This window comes from Tubulanus polymorphus, chromosome 12, assembly GCF_964204645.1.
Source record: "Tubulanus polymorphus chromosome 12, tnTubPoly1.2, whole genome shotgun sequence".
In the NCBI taxonomy this organism is placed as follows: Eukaryota; Metazoa; Nemertea; class Palaeonemertea; order Tubulaniformes; family Tubulanidae; genus Tubulanus; species Tubulanus polymorphus.
The window spans coordinates 10365292-10384249 of NC_134036.1; the positions used below are offsets into that span (position 1 = coordinate 10365292).

General features: G+C 36.6%; 1 protein-coding gene and 1 long non-coding RNA gene across 14 annotated transcripts in view; both read left to right on the forward strand.

The window, feature by feature from the left end:
• Positions 1-2686, forward strand: part of LOC141914281 (uncharacterized) — a 160936-nt gene extending 158250 nt beyond the window's left edge. For 12 of the 13 annotated variants that reach the window (XM_074805556.1, XM_074805553.1, XM_074805565.1 and 9 more), the window contains one exon: positions 1230-1350. In XM_074805556.1, the coding sequence (XP_074661657.1) occupies positions 1230-1327 (98 nt within the window). In that variant the 3' untranslated portion in view covers positions 1328-1350. Of the gene's footprint in view, positions 1-1229; positions 1351-2388 lie in introns of those variants that run through there. The other variant, XM_074805554.1, reaches the window with a different exon arrangement.
• A 5535-nt stretch (positions 2687-8221) lies between these two features.
• LOC141914091 (uncharacterized) lies at positions 8222-10696 on the forward strand. Its single transcript, XR_012620692.1, has 4 exons — positions 8222-8308; positions 8688-8856; positions 8941-9143; positions 10592-10696. It is a non-coding gene; the product is annotated as an uncharacterized LOC141914091 (long non-coding RNA).
• Positions 10697-18958: the final 8262 nt, after the last annotated feature.

Sequence of the window (18958 nt, forward strand, 5' to 3'; positions counted from 1 at the left end):
CGAAAATGAAAACTTTTTGGCAATCCTTCAATACAGTGTAAAGTGGATATAAAAACGATGGTTTATTAATACTGCGCAGTTTGACTGGTCGTATTAAGGGTGCTCCTATCCCTTAATTATCAAAATTTTCCATTTTCGACATGATATTGATACCTAAACATATTGTATTACCACAATCTATTGAAAGTTGTAGCTCATAAGGTGTTCTATGATTTTGGTTAGCTTCAAGGTCATCGGTTTTTGTATATGGTCACCAGGGGGCGTTAAATAATACAATAACTTAGTATTTCTATATTATGTCTGTACCTATGCATATTTTGTTACCACAATTAATTGCAAAGTTATAGCTCATGACATCGTCTATGTATGTGGTGAGTTTTAAGGACATGAGTTATTATATATGGTCACCAGGGGCGTTGAATAGTAGAATAACTTAGTATTTCCTTATAGATTGGTATCTAGGCATATTTTGTTACCATGATCAATTGCAAAGTTGTAGTTCATGACATGTTCTTTGATTGTGGTGAGTTTCGAGGTCATTGGGTTTTGCATATGGTCACCAGGGGGCATTGAATAGTAGAATAACTTAGTATTTCCATATTAAATCGGTAACGAGGCATATTTTGTTATCACAATCAATTACAAAATCGTAGCTGTTGACTTATTCTAATTGATTGTGGTGAGTTTCAGGGTCATTGGTTTTTGTATCTGGTTACCAGGGGCGCTGAATATTGAAATTGTTAGATTGTTGAGCATTTGAAACTACCTGGCATGGTGTCACTGGACTGTTAGTTTACTTATTTTTGAAGTTTTCATGGGAAATTTTGAGGACACTCTACTTGATCTATCAGATTGTATTCCTGAAGGGTGCGTCAGCATGAGAGAGATTTTGGGAAAATCGGATACAAGATGGCCGTCCTGTGACCTTTTTGTACCAAAAAATGTGACGTTATTACCACAAGAAATTGCAAGTTGTGCCAGTGCATGAAATGCTCTATCGTAATGGTAATTCTTGACATTTGCAGATTGTCAGGTATTTCACCAAGTACTTACTAATCACCTTGAGGGACCCAATATGTTTGTTAAAGTCTATATTCATACTGAATATATATTATTTTTCACATGCCCCGTTTGAGGGAAATCTATGATAGAATGTATTTATAACACAGTAAACCCAAAGTTAGATTGGTCTGGTCAAATCTATCATATGGATTATTTTGTATTATTAGGGCCCAACAGGTCGGTACAAACTATCATGTGGAATGTATTAGTTATTACAGAGGAAACCATCTGTTTGATTGACCCAATAGATAGGTACAATCTATAATCTATAATCTATAAAATGTAATAGGCCCTATAACATTTATAAAAATATATTAATGCAATTGATATAATTTATTTATATACATGTATCTACCCTAGATACACTTTTTTACAAAATACTAGCTTAGTCAGAATCAACATGGTTGACTGGCGGCCATTTTTTGTTTGCTGAAATCAGCATTTTTTACTTATTTTTGAAGTTTTCAAGGGAAATATTGAGGACACTCTGCTTGATCTATCAGATTGCATTCCTGAAGGGTGCGTCAGCATGAGAGAGATTTTGGGTCAATCGGATGCAACATGGCCGTCCTGAGTTTCAAGGTCACATGAGCAATTGTAATTTAAAACATAACCAATACATATTCTTCAGATTATTCTCGGGTCGAAATTCAATATTATGATGTAGTGCAAAGTTGCAGATTATGTCCCTATGAACATGTACATCAAGTTTTACAGGGATGCATTATTCATCATGGCCACCAAGCAGTGCTAAATATCAATGGTTGAAATTAACCGTAATAACATTTGAAAGCAGTTTAGTTTTACTAGTATATCATAAAGAATATATAAAGTTTAAAGGTCATACCTTTTTCGATATGCTGCCAGGCTGAGGCGATGTTTAATATACATACAATATAATAGTGCACTTCCCGAGTTTCAATGTCACAATTTTGATATCCCTACCCAGGTAGCTTACTTTCAAAAAGGTTAATTTAAATAGCTCAAGTACCTGAACAAGTAGTGCCTCCCACTTTGACTGTGCACGTATGTTTTATATAATTTGACGGGTCATGTATTCAAATTGGTCAATTAAGGGAAAAAATGATACCTTGTTTCTCCGCTCTACCTAGCTTAAAGTTAATTTACCCTGCAGCCTATCTACCCAGTACATTATTTTTCTAATCACTATCAGGCATACAATTATAGACCCTGCAGCTATAGAAATGAACTGATTACAAATTTTATAGGAATTTACACTATTTCCCGGCAGCTGCAGAGAAACAAAGTATCATTTTTTAACCTAAACCAAATATAGAAATAAATGAATTTTCTTTCTTTTAATAGGCAGAATGAAAACACGAAGGCGCTGGTCATCAGATGAAGATAAAATATTTCATACGATCTTGCATTCGTTCCAACAGAATGGCTTATTGTGAACTTTTGGACGAAGCCACTAAAATGCTGACAAAGAAAATTATAAAAAAGAGAAAGATTCCAAATAAACTTATAATGATGTATAATCCAAGTGTTTGTGTTAAATTCACAGGCTTTACCCAAATATCGATTTGATTTTTCTAGGAACCGTATACACATTAGACTGCGCTAAACTTGGATAATTCCTAATTATTGATGTATAGACAAACATGAGATCAAAATTGAACTGATCCCGATTAGCCAATGATAACAATTGAAACCTATTCAATTCTCAACCCCTTCTGACAAAGTTTGATTTAAACTTTGTCAGATGGGGTGGATATAGGTTTCGATAATACAAGACATAGTGGAATTATAGGATTAAGGCCTACGTGTATGCGCAAGCACTCTTCGATTTTGAAGGATAAACTACATGTATATTGATGACTATGCTGAGTTGATTTAGTAATTTGGTGAATTCAAAGGAAGGAACAGTGCAGGGACATCCTCACATTGCCAAACGTTTCCATGTGGATATGCAGCGGCACTTGAATATGCCATATTACATGAATCCATACATCCCTTCCATTCTCTTGGATTTATGCCAATGCAGTACCGTGAAAACAGAAAATAAAACAATTATTTCACAGGAAACCACTTAGAATGGTCTATTAAAGTCTTCCATATGGGTATCGGAATGTATAAGTTTGATATAAGACCATATTTGACCCAATAGATCGGTACAATCATGTATCATGTGATATATATTAGTTACTACAGAAAACCAACTGTTTGATGGACCCAACAGATAGGTACAAATATCAAAAGAAATATATTAGTTATTACTGAGGGCCCCAATATGTCTGTTTAATATTATCTCATAAGCTCAACAGTTTGAAACGGGGGAAATCGTATGATATGAAATGAGAGACTACGTAGAAAAAACCAGTGCCTGTGGCTACCAGTCGACAATTTCTAAATTAATTTTCCAGTGCGATTTGGTTTCGTACAATTGAGAGACTACTTTTTTCAGTAGGGCATTTTTTGGATCACATCACTGGAAATTGGCTTGTGCTTTTGGGCCCCTTCGTTGGTTATCTACAAATGTTTCATATAAGCTATCGACCACAATGCTGACACCGTGATGGTCAGAAACTGACCAATTGAGATATGATCCCCGAGTCTGAACGATTCAGACTTCGAATACCGGAAATTTCTCAAGCCATGTTTGTTTACAAACTACCAAGTATTCATCATTGCAAATTCATAAGCTGACCAACACTGACCACTACTGACGAATTACAATTTCACGAACATGAGAACGCTATATCGCGTTTGGTGTGAAACTAGAAAAGATTCGCCATTGAAGATTCATAAATTGACCATTGACCACCAATGACCAATTCAAAAAGAATAAGATCACAATACAATGATTTACCCCAACTTTCATCCAATCAGCACGATACCATTTAATTGAATCATTAAACGCATTGGGCTTCTGATATTTGAAATCATTTGTTACAATGAAGTTGATCCTAAGACTTGATCACCTGCGCTACAGAAAACGTACAAGACGAAATTTTAAGATTGTAAAATCCGATTAGGTGATCGTCATTATGACGACAGCTCCATCACTGTAATTCTTAAGAGATTAGAACCACTTCTGGGTCGTCACTACAATTAAACTTTGACTCGAAATAATGTTTAATTTACTAATTTGAATAAGCAGTTCAAACTTGGGACTCATAAGGTGATGACCCAATAGACCTGTACATAATGTTTCCGCAGTTTGAGGCACCCAATAAGTCTGTTAAATCTATGGAATATATAATTTTTAGTATGAAACCATATAGGTCCCAATAGGTAAGTAAAGTCTACCATATGAATATATATAAAATTATGTACCGTACAGTAATATCAGGATACACAGCCGACATCGGGGATTCGTGATTAAATATTCACATCTTAGATGAATTCTAGAGGCCATAAGAGCTAATTTTGACCACTTTGACCAATTTTCTAGATGCCATAAGAGCTAATTTTTTTAAAAATACATTTTCTTTTCTTCCAAATTTCCTAGATCCGCCTGGTAATGAAAATGTCATCTTAGGTACCGGGTATACGATTGATACTATTGAGTCAAAACTTCATCAAAATCGAAAACAAATGGTTCAATTGGATCGAAGATTTAGATTTGTTTAAATCCGTTTACTGGGCAACTTTCATGAAAAAAACCTGCCTGGTTCAGTGCGGCCGCCTACCGTAAACACTTGTTTTTCTGGTCATTCCACCTGATGATGGCTGTGGTTTCATAGTAATAAATTTGATCGTATAATTTTAAATTTGAAGTGTAGGATTTCTTCATTTATCTACAGTATACACGGATTATAGTGTTTATTCGACATATATTAAGCAATCCTTTAATTAGCTAAGACTATCTCAGTGGTTATTATTGTGGCATTTCACTGTCAAAGGGCTATGCTTACAACAACTTAAATTGGACAGCTCATATATGACCAAACTCAAACTTGTTCTTGTTGCATGTGGCCCGTACACAGAAAATCCCAACTGCTTTAAATATCACCGTATTTGTGCCTCAGAACAAAATGCTGCTGTTTGCAATTCGGACTAATTTGATACTCCCCCCCCCTTAAATGCAGAATAACATTTATTATGGCGTCTTGGGTTATTCAATTATTGGTGCGGCATGTCGCTTTACGGTCGCAGGTGGCACGTCCCTGATCGAGTAGCTAGGCGTTCGCGTTCGGTATTTTTGAAAAGCGTCGTCTGTTTGCGAGGCCGGTGGTGTATCGGAGGGTGCGAGGCTGGTTGTGTATCGGGGGTGTATGGAGATGACTATTACAAAGGAAACACACCGTTCTGTTGGTCTCGAAATCATATACCGGGTACCCGATATACCGGTATGCTATTTAAGTTTTATACAAGACCCAATAAGGACTGTCGTGCCCCGAATTCTCTGCTGGTGCTTGAGTCCCAGGTCTCAAATGGTCGTTCTATTTATCATGTGGAATGGCATGCAATGGGCTATAACACATTGAAAACCCAATATTCGAGGGACTGTGTGTGTATGTGTGTTTGTAATGGTCCTATGGATCAGTTTCGTATAAAAACATGACCGACTAATACTGTATCAGATTATTGTGGAGTATATATTTGTTACGAAAGCGTCGACTTATTTCGCAATATCCGAGTCTAAATTCATTTATTTGTCTGTCCATTAATAAATCAGCCATACCTTTTTCATCAAAATGAACAATACATGAAACAGCATATTTGTATAACAAAATCGTCAACCGGTCGCATAACGAAGGCCTGGTAGGATCCCTTATGAAAATGGTACACGTGTATTTAGCTAAATGCACGTGTAATATGAAATTACACGTGTACTTTTGACGTGTATTTTTAAATACACGTGTAACTTAGGACGTGTATTTTAAAAACACGTGTAAATTCATATGTGGCTTCTGAAATACACGTGCAATCTGGATGCATGTACTAGGCTTAAAAAATTATACATGTACCTTGTTTCTCATAATTGGTCACTTTTGTAAACTGCAATTAAATTTGTAATTACATCATTTAGCTTCACATGATTTTATTAAAAGTAAGATTGTGCATGTAATGTTCGAGGAATTGAAGGAATCTCCTGTCTTTTTAATTGTTTGATCCTCATTTAGTAGTTTTTTCCAGGATGCCGTGTCAAAAAAGTCATGTTGTTTGTCCTGTATTGACTAGATTGGATCCTGTATGAATGAAGCACATGTCTTTGTTGCCCCTTGAATAAATCCAAAAACTGTTTCACAAAAATCATGATCTGAACAAAAAATTTTGGATATTTTTCATTTATTATCAAGATAACTAGAGGCTTAGGGGACTGCCCAAGCCCCGAATTACAATGTTATTTATGAAAAATGTTGAATATATTGCTGTCACCAGCTCGAAGTCTTCTGCTTTCCTTGTAGGCCCATTCATTAATTTTGCTAGCTAGCTCTTCTTAGCCGAGGAGTCTTTTCAGTTGTTCATTAACGGGCATGTACACAAAAAATGTCCTTTTTCCTCTAATGTTGCCTTATCATACTGTATAACACATAATGAACATTTGTATCATACCTGCAGTTTTTTGAATAATGTCTTATATACAGGGCAGTAATATTTGTTCACCTCCGGACATAGAGAAAATCTTTTGAAAATAGGCTAATTAGAACTGCGTAGAACCGCTTCTCAGTAACAGTAAATTCAACTGATCCAACAATCCAGTCAAAACAGTTGATGTGGATCCAGCTTTGAGGGAGAACACCATAATAGTAGTAACAGCCCCACGATGGTTCACCTCAGCATTTGTGTGGAGAGGATCATCTATTTCCATCAATGAGCTGTGGCTGCAAAACAGATTAAACATTTTTGTGATTGGTCAAGTTCATATCGGATGAGTAGATTGGCAATTAAGATTGCATTTTTAGTCATAAGGCACTGTATTACTAACTTACGTTGTCATAACCATTGTCTGCATTATTGGTGGATTGTGGCCATTTTCAATTCTTAAATCTTCCAGGAATCCAGATTCTCAAAATCCACTTCTTGAAAAATCGAAATGTCCATCATTTAGCAACATATTACCATCTACAAAACAAAAAGTAATTTGAGATTAAATTATTCCCAAATAGAACCCATATAGAACTTAAGGCTACAGTAGGCCTATACGACGTAGGTTGATTTCCAGCTAGCGATTTTGTAGCCTATTGTTGCGATGAACAGTAAACCTCATGCATAACATACCAGATCGGACCTGGATAAAAAGATCAACTAACAACATTAACATTAAACTAAACAATTGACCTATGCAATCGCATAATTCTCCATGTCTCTTGTTTGTCCTGTCAACTTTATTGAACTGTCAAACCAATAATATACATGTTTATTGATATTGATAAGGACCAATAAAGTCAATTCGATTTGCTTACATTTAAAATGATCTTACCTTCAAATGTTTAACATGTAGGCCTACTCGCGTATTTTAACTGGCCTTTTTACTTGCAATTTCTTTTTCAAACTCCATGCTTGCAAAAGACGAATTCGGTTGGTGTATATCGATATTTACGGGTAATTTTCCACTAAAAAGCGCATCTTTGTGTTATTTGTCTTCCATTTTGGAACACTACCAAAATGAAACCCTCACTGACGAACTGACGAGCTCTAGATAAATGGTTTTCATGAACAGAAAAACAACCTAGACAAAATAATCTCATCTAAATGTTGAATTAAATAGTTAGAGGCCTTATTCATGCACCTTTTTGTCTATTTTTATAATACAGCGTATATTAAAATGAGCGTCATTTCTTCACTGAATCGTTATTTTCAATTTACTTAATTGATTTTGCCTTAGCTTCATAATAACCCTTAGTATAAGTAATTTTTGCTAATTAAATATCACTTAACACGATTATTTTTTAATTCTAATAGAACTAAAATGCAGACATAAAACTTATTAATAATTAAATAATTTATTTCAATTAAACTCCCAAGCACCCCTGCGCGGTGGCAGCCATATTGCCATTGTTAAGCAACACGTTTTCTCAGGTTTTCACGATCTATTCTATTCTCATAATGATTGCAAAACGCAATAATGGATGACAATCAGTCCATAAAAGGGGATCATTGACAACTGGGCCGAAAGTGACACTGCTTCTTTGTTTGAGGTCAAACACATAGTGGATCATTGAATGGATCATTGAATTAGATTCATTAGAATGGAATGGAAGTGGAAGAACAAAAAAGTCGAAGGCCATTTATTATTATCCCGCGTATAAAGGACGCGTTGTGGATTGTTCAGGTATGATTATTGTTATGTAGTAAAGTAAAGGTTTATAGGTCACTAAAAGAATATGTTTATTTGAATGAAAAGCAACATGACCTAGTATTGAATTGAATTTGAATTAGTTAGCATAGTATTAGTAGGCCTTAAATGATTGAATGTCCAGTGAAAAAATTGTAAATGATCATTCCAATTGTGAGGGATAAAAATGGAGTGTCTTTGGTGTTTATGCATCCAATCTAAAAACTGCAGGGTCATTTAGATTTTGTTGTGCGCCCATCATCGCCATTAAACTTGTATGCTGGACATGAAATTAGGTCGCTGTCGGAGTTTCGACTGGGGGCAAAAACGACGTTAGTGCAATCAATTCTTGACCATTTTTTTTCAAACTTTATAGGGTCTACACCAATAAGAATTGATCCAAGGACAGACACTATAAAATTGGAATTCACGTTTTTTTGGCTTAAAAATGTGTCCACTGGGGGATTGTTGGAAAACGATGTTAGCGCGAGAGAGCCTTCAATTCTCCACTGATTTCTCAACAACGACAGCGTGATGAAAATCAGGTATTTACATTATATATTATATGAGCGTCGGAATGGTTTTAGTAAAGATTATAGCGTAAGCATTGTAAATTCTTCTCATTTTAGGATGCCTACTCACTATTGGATGATACAACAGCTGCTGCCATACGCTGATTAGTCGGAAAACCTAATACTGTTGGGTGCATGCATGCTGTTGTCCACTCATTTAAAAGAAGAACTAATTGTCAAGGCATTGGACTGGATGTGACGCAATGAAAGTCTTCCATGAGGAAAAAAGTTGGACCCAAACCGGGTCAGCTAAATAATACGTAAGTACATGAATTCAATATATAATGGCTAGCATTCATTTGTTGTTGTTTTACAGGGGCGGATCCAAGCTGGAAGAACGAGGGTTCAGCTCTTATGAAAAGGGCACTAGTCAATACAGGTCTCCCTGTGTGAAACGGTTGTATGGGGTTTGTGCACTTTGATCATAGGGTGGAATTTTTCACCTGTGATTCAAAAGGGCACTTGGTCAGAAAAGGGGAGGGTTTAACGTTTAATATGGCGCTCAAGGCGCACAATCACTGTGGCCTGATGCGTTGGGTGATTCAGTCGCAGGATGTGTTGGATTCGGGCGATTCAGTCGGCGCAGACCCTGACAAACTAGGTGATTTTACCGACGATTTTGTTGCACAACTTAAGTGCTCGACGAAATTGCCTAATGTGTCCCCAGCTTTAGCCCATTTGAGACGTAAGTCCAAACAAACGGGCTATTGCATTCACCCTTTGTTCGTCTGTAGATGGAATCCAGTATTTTGGGAAGTTTTAATACTCTTGATATTTAAGTTACACACATAGCTATCCTAGACATGTCTTCAGCCCAAAACTGGTCCGAATCAAGATGGCCAACTGCATTGGCCATTTTCGTTCCCCAAAATCATCACTTATGCAATTTTTTGAAGTTTTCAAAGGAGATTTTGAAGATGAAGATGGCCATCTTGACACAAGATGGCCATCATGTGACCTTTTTTGTACCCAAAAAGGTCATTTTTGCCTTGTAGCTGCCTAATGGTTTGCAATTTTTCTTTGAAATTTGAGATGGGTATACATTTCTTAACAATCTGAAACATACGAGACAGATTTTTCGATCAGTCAAGCATGACACATTTGGCAGCCATCTTGGTGTCATCAGTTCTCATTCGTAGATAGAAGAAGGTTTTTGAAGGAAAATATCGACAGGTTTTGACTTATAGTCTTGATATTTGATAATTGTTACCACTGTTGTAGTATTCACCTCATGTGGAATTGGGGTTACCCAGGTTTTTGTTCTCACCACCAGGGGGAGTTGAGTATTGAATTATATTCAATTTGTCTAATTTATTTTTGTACCTATGAATACATTATAACATCGATCAATTGTAAAATTGTAGCTTGTGACATGTTCTATGATTGTGGTGAGTTTCAATGTCCTGTTTCTATTTCATTATGTTGATTGTTTAGCATTCGTAACCATACGGGCATGGTGTCCCTAGACCCCTTGTTTTTCATCAGGTGGCGTTGAACATTGAAATTTCCAGATTGTCAAGCATTTCACCATATGGCTTAAAATCAAGTCATTAAGAGTGAAAAAACTTAGCTGTTATATGCAGAAGACTGTTAGAAAAAGCTATATAATGTAATCATCATCCCAAGCAGCTGAAGTTGATTTATTTATCCTCGTAAAGAAATCATTGTATACTTTTGCTTAATTTTTTTCAAATGGTTATCATTTCAGAACAATGTCGAAAGGAGAAGGGTGCAAAAGAGGCCAACATAAGACATGCAATTACTCAAAAATTTATAAAATTTATGAAGATGAATAAATCAGTTAGTATGGAAAATGTGAATCTCTTGAGTGTTCATTCTAAACAGCACATAGATTAAGGAGATTTCCTCACATGGTGGTTTGATTTGAATTCAACAAAAAATGGCAATCAAAGACACATGTATTTAGCATGAAGTACACGTGTAAGACACGTGTAATATTGGATGAAATACACGTGTAATTAGGATAAAGTACACGTGCAACACTGGATGAAATACACGTGTAATTAGGATGAAGTACACGTGTAATTGGGATAAAGTACATGTGTAATACAGGATGAAATACACGTGTAATAAGGATGAACTACACGTGTAGTTAGGATGAAGTACACGTTTAATTTGGATGAAGTACACATGTAATACACGTGTAATTAGGATAAAGTACATGTGTAATACAGGATGAAATACACGTGTAATAAGGATGAATTACACGTGTAGTTAGGATGAAGTACACGTGTAATTTGGATGAAGTACACGTGTAATACACGTGTAATTAGGATGAAGTACACGTGTAATTGGGATAAAGTACACGTGTAAAATTGGGCCAATTTTACACGTGTATTTTCATTTACAATTACACGTGTACCATTTTCGTAAGATGAATCTGGCTCGATGATATCGATATTATATTGATATTGATGATATTGCACTTATTTTAAGGGATTTCTGCCACTTTCATCTAATTTAAAGCTATCTACGGATACATGATCCTATCAACAAATCATATTATTAGAGAGCATTACTTCAATATTTGCACTTTTTGCACATATCCAGATGTTAAAATTTAACGAAAAATGAAAGGCAATAATGTACTCACAATAATTGTTGCATTTCTCCATTGCACACAGTAAAATTGTGTAAATTTGTTGGAAAAAATAATGTTTAATCATTATATGTTAATACACTACCCATGGTTACTGGTTTTAAACTGACAAGTCCCCTTGAATCAGTAAAAAGTATCAACTGTGAGCACTGTTAGTACTGTGAGCATTTGGCCTCTAGAATTGTTCCAGACTGTATTACAAAATCAGCGATGAATGAATCAAAACTGCAATGGAATCACGTTGCAGCCAATTCGGTACCGTCACAAAAATAGAGCGGCTACCCAGATTTCCTGGATCCAGATACCTGCACGTTCGATATAGTCAAATTTTCTTAAAATGGGTGAAAAAACAAATTAATCCGACTGATCCAGCATCTATTTTGGCTTCAAGCTGGGATAGACCGATTCGAATTGAGCAAGCTTTGATACGAACGATGACCAATGAAAAACGAAATAGAAGAAAAAGAAAGCAGAAAAGTTACGATCTAAATAATTATCACTCCATTTAATTGCAAAATAATATTTCCGTATAAAATATGGCCTCAAACAATGAAACAGCATCAGGATAAAGGGGTAACACTAAAGTATATAGGCTACATATATCTGCATGACACAACTCCAAAATGAGATACAATTGGGATGCAGATTTTCGGATGCAGTTCCGGCCGCACCTTTAAAGCATTTGCGTGACGGAACGGCCAATCGGCGCGCACCATTGTATGCCAACGTCACGATATGATTTTTCTTACGTGACAAATTTAGCCTCTACTAACAATTTGTGAATTCTCAGCAATCTTGCATTATGTGTCAGCGGCATTTTATTTAGATTACCCAAGCCCAGAATTAACTAGTTCATCATTAATCATTTCGTTGGTCTAAGGATCTCTAAGGCTAAGATAATGATACCATCTTTCCTTTTAAATTGGCCGAGTAATTTTGTAAACTGCAATAGAATATGTATTCTGTTCATTTCTATAGCTGCCGGGGGTGTTATGGTTAGCTTGATGATGATTTAACGGAAATTTAATATTTTTTTTTAAATAAAAAATTTTAGGTGTGAAAGGGTTAAAGACCCAAAGGGATTACGGGGACAGGCCCAAAAAATCGGTCTGAAAGGAAAAGTCATTTTCATAAAGGGAAAGCAATACATCGACTAACTGAAGTGATACATCGTCTCTTCAGGTGGTTTTATACCGATTTGACTTTCATTGGTAGCTCAAAAACATGTCCTTCTACTAGGGCCCGATTTGCAGGTCTCATATGTAAGTCCCGTTAAGTGGGCGTTTTTAAGTATATATATATGTATATATATATATATATATATATATATATATATATATATATATATATATATATATATATATATATATATATATATATATATACATACATACATACATACATACATACATACATACATACATACATACATACATACATACATACATACATACATACATACATACATACATACATACATACATACATACATACATACATACATACATACATACATACATACATACATACATACATACATACATACATACATACATACATACATACATACATACATACATACATACATACATACATACATACATACATACATACATACATACATACATACATACATACATACATACATACATACATACATACATACATACATACATACATACATACATACATACATACATACATACATACATACATACATACATACATACATACATACATACATACATACATACATACATACATACATACATACATACATACATACATACATACATACATACATACATACATACATACATACATACATACATACATACATACATACATACATACATACATACATACATACATACATACATACATACATACATACATACATACATACATACATACATACATACATACATACATACATACATACATACATACATACATACATACATACATACATACATACATACATACATACATACATACATACATACATACATACATACATACATACATACATACATACATACATACATACATACATACATACATACATACATACATACATACATACATACATACATACATACATACATACATACATACATACATACATACATACATACATACATACATACATACATACATACATACATACATACATACATACATACATACATACATTTTCACTACATAACTTTTCACTATCTGATTCATAAGTCCCAGGCTTCATTTCAAGATTGAAAGTTGTACTGTCACAAACCTGATTCCAGGATCTACTATACCTGTACCCTCTAGTATCCCAATCTCTATATTTCAAGCCCATCAGATTAATCATCTCGTCAATCATCCCTACTCTGCATACCTTATATTGGTACACCGTAACACTTACACAGTTCTCAAACCCGCAGGTAAACCACCTTCGGCTCCACCTGTTGCGTTCATTGATTAGTCAAAAAAAACTTCATGTGTACTGCATTTATGATATCACTGGACTCTAGTACCTAATAGGTGTATTGACTAAAAGACTATTAGCTCATATTTTATTTTGGTGTATATTAGTATAACTGGTCCACACAGTTACTCACTATTCTTATTTCATTGTTTGTATGTTAATCCTAATGTATCTAATCCATTGTATTATCCTTTCGTCATGACTATTTATATCTCGCCTCATATAATTTTGATATGTATGCCATCTACTCATAACGTTTGTAACATATCTATTTACTTTTTTATTTTCTGGAATACTTTTTCAAGTATTCGCTAGAATTAACTTTTATAGTATAAAGTAAATTCTAACCGGAGTGTGGGAGAGTATTATCAGAGGAAAGGCCGGTTTCCATTAACCATTATATTAGGCCTCAAAATGTGATTTAGTATTTTATTATTTCAAAATTAGTTATATTTTATTCCTCAAATATCAACAATTATCATGTCAGAAGGGCCATTCATTATTCACACCTTAGACCATCATTTCACGTTTTGTACATTATTCATAATCGTTACCAAGTATAGACAGTGTCAACCTGTTTGAGAATTAAACCTTTGTTTCTTACTTTTCACACTGGACGCTCTGTCTCCAGTCACCATTAATTAGTAATATCATGTTATTCAACTAATTGTTAGTATCTCACAGGTCTACCAGCTTTTTTTGCACCTGTTGAGCATGCTCAATCTGTTTCTGCCTAGACGGTTACTATGTACAATTAGCAGATCAATCTATTGTTTTGAGAAGTTGGACTTAGTTTTGACCAATCAACGAGTGTTGTTTGTTTGTTGACCCGCCCCTTGGTGATGGGCCAGCTGAGTATCTTGAGAAGGAAAATCAAACATTCTGACTCAGGACGTCAGCAAATAAACAACTCTCTACGTCAAAACTTTATTTGTATTTAACTCATCTTTTTAAGGTTCTACCATCGATAGTTCCCCCACTCCATTAACGGCATAAACTTCGTTAATACTTCTATAAGTTCCGGTTTTTCCAGCTTCTATAACTTCCGGTTTTTCCAGCTTTTAACGATTAACCGTTAAGAGACCCATGTTTACTATGCGGTTTCGAAACGACCAACGACGCGACGGTTCACCGCCATGTAGCGTCTCCACATTATCGCGACGTCACTTCTAACCGCGATTCGCTATCGGGACTGATTAGACGCCGGTCGAGACCAAGTTCATACGTGGTCGGGCCCTCTGCACAAGCGCTGTCGAGCCAGGCTTCAAAACGTTCGCCGGCTACAGAGTCGCCATTGACCGAGCCACCCGAGAGAGTCGTCGCCGATATTGCGTCCGCCGTGCCAGCGACACCACCACGGATCGTTATGACAGAGCCGGCCGCGGCTCCGGTGCCTACCGACGCGACTGAACCGATACTCGACTACGGAGATGTCCTAAAAATACCCGACATCGACGAGTTACTCCAGCTGTTGTTTCCTGGTCTGCCGTTGACCAAATCTGTCTCGGCATCGCAGACTCCGGACTCGATGCCGCTTCGTCCAGAAACGTACAGGTTGATCCCCCTCGAGACATGCGAGTGTCTACCTGACCCGCGTCGTCGTATCGCAGTACACGAACATACGTTACTCAACAGTACCATCCGTATTGAACATCCGTCAGATGAGCTTCTTCCTTGTACATATTGCGAAATCGTGCGGGATGTTGTCCGCGCAGGAAAAACGTCTCTTTAAATTATTATGTGATACCATCTAGTGCTGATGAATTCTAACCTTTTTGTCGTTCGGGGCTAGAAGGGGCTTTGTAGCGTAACAGCGGGGGTTCTTTCTGCTACAGAGTCCAACTCCGGTCCCACCCTCTTTTAGAACTTGTTCGACCCTATTACCGGACTTTGAATGTAAACAATCCTGTCTTTTCCGTATTGTATATTCCGTGTTCCATTGCGTTCGCGGCCAAATGTATTATTTATCGGGCTTCCCCCGCTAGGTTCCGCTCGCGAGGGGAGTCTCAGGTATCTATTGTTGGAATTTCTTGACTCCGGGCCGGTTGCGGTTAACGTTTTGAATGGTTGGTTTATGGGGGTATTCATTCTGATTCCGTGAGGGTAAAACGCGTGGAGATTCGATTCTCCCCTTTTACCTTTTTATCGAGACAGGGGAAGGACCGGCGGTGTCGCGGACCTTCTCGTCTTCCCTCTCAACCTGACCGGAGTAGATTGCATGGGTCGACGAGTTGGAAGGGAAGCCGCCGTGTCCTGAACCGGTCCCGTTTGTTATTTCTATCTACTGTTTTGATGGGCCTAATTTATTGTTGTATATTATAAGAGCGTCCTATCGCTTTTCACCCTCGGTTCCGTCAGAGGGCGCCGTTATTAACTGTTTGTATTAAACATTGAAGCCAATCATGTGGTCGAACATCATTAGTTCCCGTATTATCGCGTTTTGCCCTCGGTCCCGTCCGAGGACACTTTGTATAATTGTTTGACGAAATCTTATCCTATTGATCGCGTTTCGCACGCTTAAGATATATTGTAGATACTAGTAGAATTAGTCAAACTTTCAAGGAGTCTCCTCAGTTGATGGCTTCCTTTTTCATCAGATAACATGACTCGGTGTATAGTATTGAAATAAGATTTATTATCCTTCATTTCCGTGTTTTATTTGAGATCTTGCAAGATCAGTCGTACTTTGAGGCTGTGGGACTGTGTGTCCTCTCGAGACCGTGTGTCTTTTGACTGTGTGTCACCAGCCCTGTATGTTATTAACACTCTATTTCATTTGATCATTGTTAATCTAATCATCATAAAGTTATAATTGCATTATTTACATTAAGATATTAATTAAAGCCACTATCGTGGACATATCGAGATATACGTACATCTCTGAATTTCGTTCTTTGGGCTTTGGTCCGTTTCTCCGAGGCATTTCCAACCACTTCTGATTTCAACTTTTTCCTAGAATCCGTTCGACATTAGCGAACTTATGAAGCGACGTCCACTTTCCCCCTAGCCGTTCATGCTACCACGAGGAACTCGAGGGATCACGAGACCGGAAGCGTGCAAACCCGTTTCCCTGAGGACACTTTGTGTCGCGCTACGACACAGGAGCGGACGCTGCGTGCCCGCTTATAATTCCCCCATTACGCTACAGTACTACGGTCATGTTAAAATGTTCCTCATTAGTTCCGCTGCATCGCTAAAACAAAACAAAATTGGATAGTTTCCTGTATTTGTTTTACATATTACATCACTAACAACGATAAACGTCCGTCGCCGACTGAAAAATTGAGTGTATTCAATCTTAAGAATCAGCTAAACATGGCGTAACAGGCCCTGGGGCTTGTCACGCCATATCTGACAAGGCGTGTTACCCAGTTATTGTATAGTTATTGTATGTATAGTGTTTATATGGTATACTGACTTCAGTCTGTTCAGTGTGAATCATTCAGTTTTTATACTTGACTTACCCCTATAAACTGTACGTATAAAATATCTGTTTACTGACCACAGTCAGTCCCAGCCACATTACTTTAATAAATGTACGTACGTTGTAATATTATACGTCTGGTGTCGTCGTTAGTTTTATGGGTTTAGTTCGACCCTGGAGCTTGGATCCGAAAAGGAATTGGGTATTTCGGCCATGGAGTTTCATCCGTAAAGGGCGTAACAAGCCCCGAGCAGAATGCAGATTATATATAATTCACGCGGAACGAAGATATATGTTCGCGTCGAACGGACCACGTTATTTAGTCAGATACGACGTGTAAAACCTGAATGAGATAATTTCAAGTACCGGTATATCAATGTGTAATGAATTTCTATTTATTCTAAACTTATTACCAAAGCAATTTTTGTATATTTTTACATATGAACAAAATAGAAACAACGATTTATAAACCTATTTCTAAGACATACTGATTATTGTACTACTGATTGAACGAAAAATAATCCAGGTCTTCTCACGCCATGTTTCAATTGAAGCTTGACACGCCATATTGGCTGCAGAACGTTTGGGGCCTGACACGCCATGTAGACGACAGCGTGGTTTTAAGGAGCTTCTTGAAACAACATTTGCCTTTTTTCTAAGTCTAAATGATTGACAAACCTTAATATAGAATGATAAATCTTTGAATATTCATGATAATTAGTGACAATTGTTCATTTGTTTGTACGGAAAACGTTCGGTTCCTCTCACGCCATGTCTCAATTGAAGCTATTCTGCAGACCGTTTGGGGCCTGACACGCCATCTAGAAGACAGCGTGATTTTAGGAGCTTTTTGAAACAATATTTGCCTTTTTTCTAAGTCTAAATGAAAGACAATCCAGGTAGAATGATAGATCTTTGAATATTTACGATAACATGTGACAATTATTCATTTGTTTGTACGGAAAACCGTTCGGTTCCTCTCACGCCATATTGACTGCAGAACATTTGGGGCCTGTAACGCCATGTAGAAGACAGCGTGGTTTTAGGAGCGATTGCGATTTTTCTAGCAGTATTTGTTTTGTTTTCTAAGACTAATGATTATTATATCATGAAAAATACATAATAAATTGAAACTAAAGATATAATCAGTGACAATAAGTTGAATTCATCTAATATTATGAATAATGTAATTCTCGCTGCAGCCGGATGCCTCTATCATAAAAGTCTGTTGATACGTATTTGGAGTCGCTACCGAAGCAACCTCTACACAGCTGCCCAGCGGTCCAACTACCGTCTTTAAGCCAGCAAAAAAGTCGTGATTAAAGAACCATCTACTATGCCATAGAAAATCAGCGTTTTTGTACAGAGGTAAACTGAACTATGCATTTCTTGAATATAAGGCTACCAGACAATGAAAGCGATGTATTATTATTGCTTTTTATTTTTTTTCTGTTTTTTTTTTTTTGCTTTTGCTAGATATACTTATACTCGCATTTTAGTTCTAGCGATGAGGAAGATATCCCCGTCCCAAATATTCTTCCGAAACGATGTCGCCAAAAGCAAC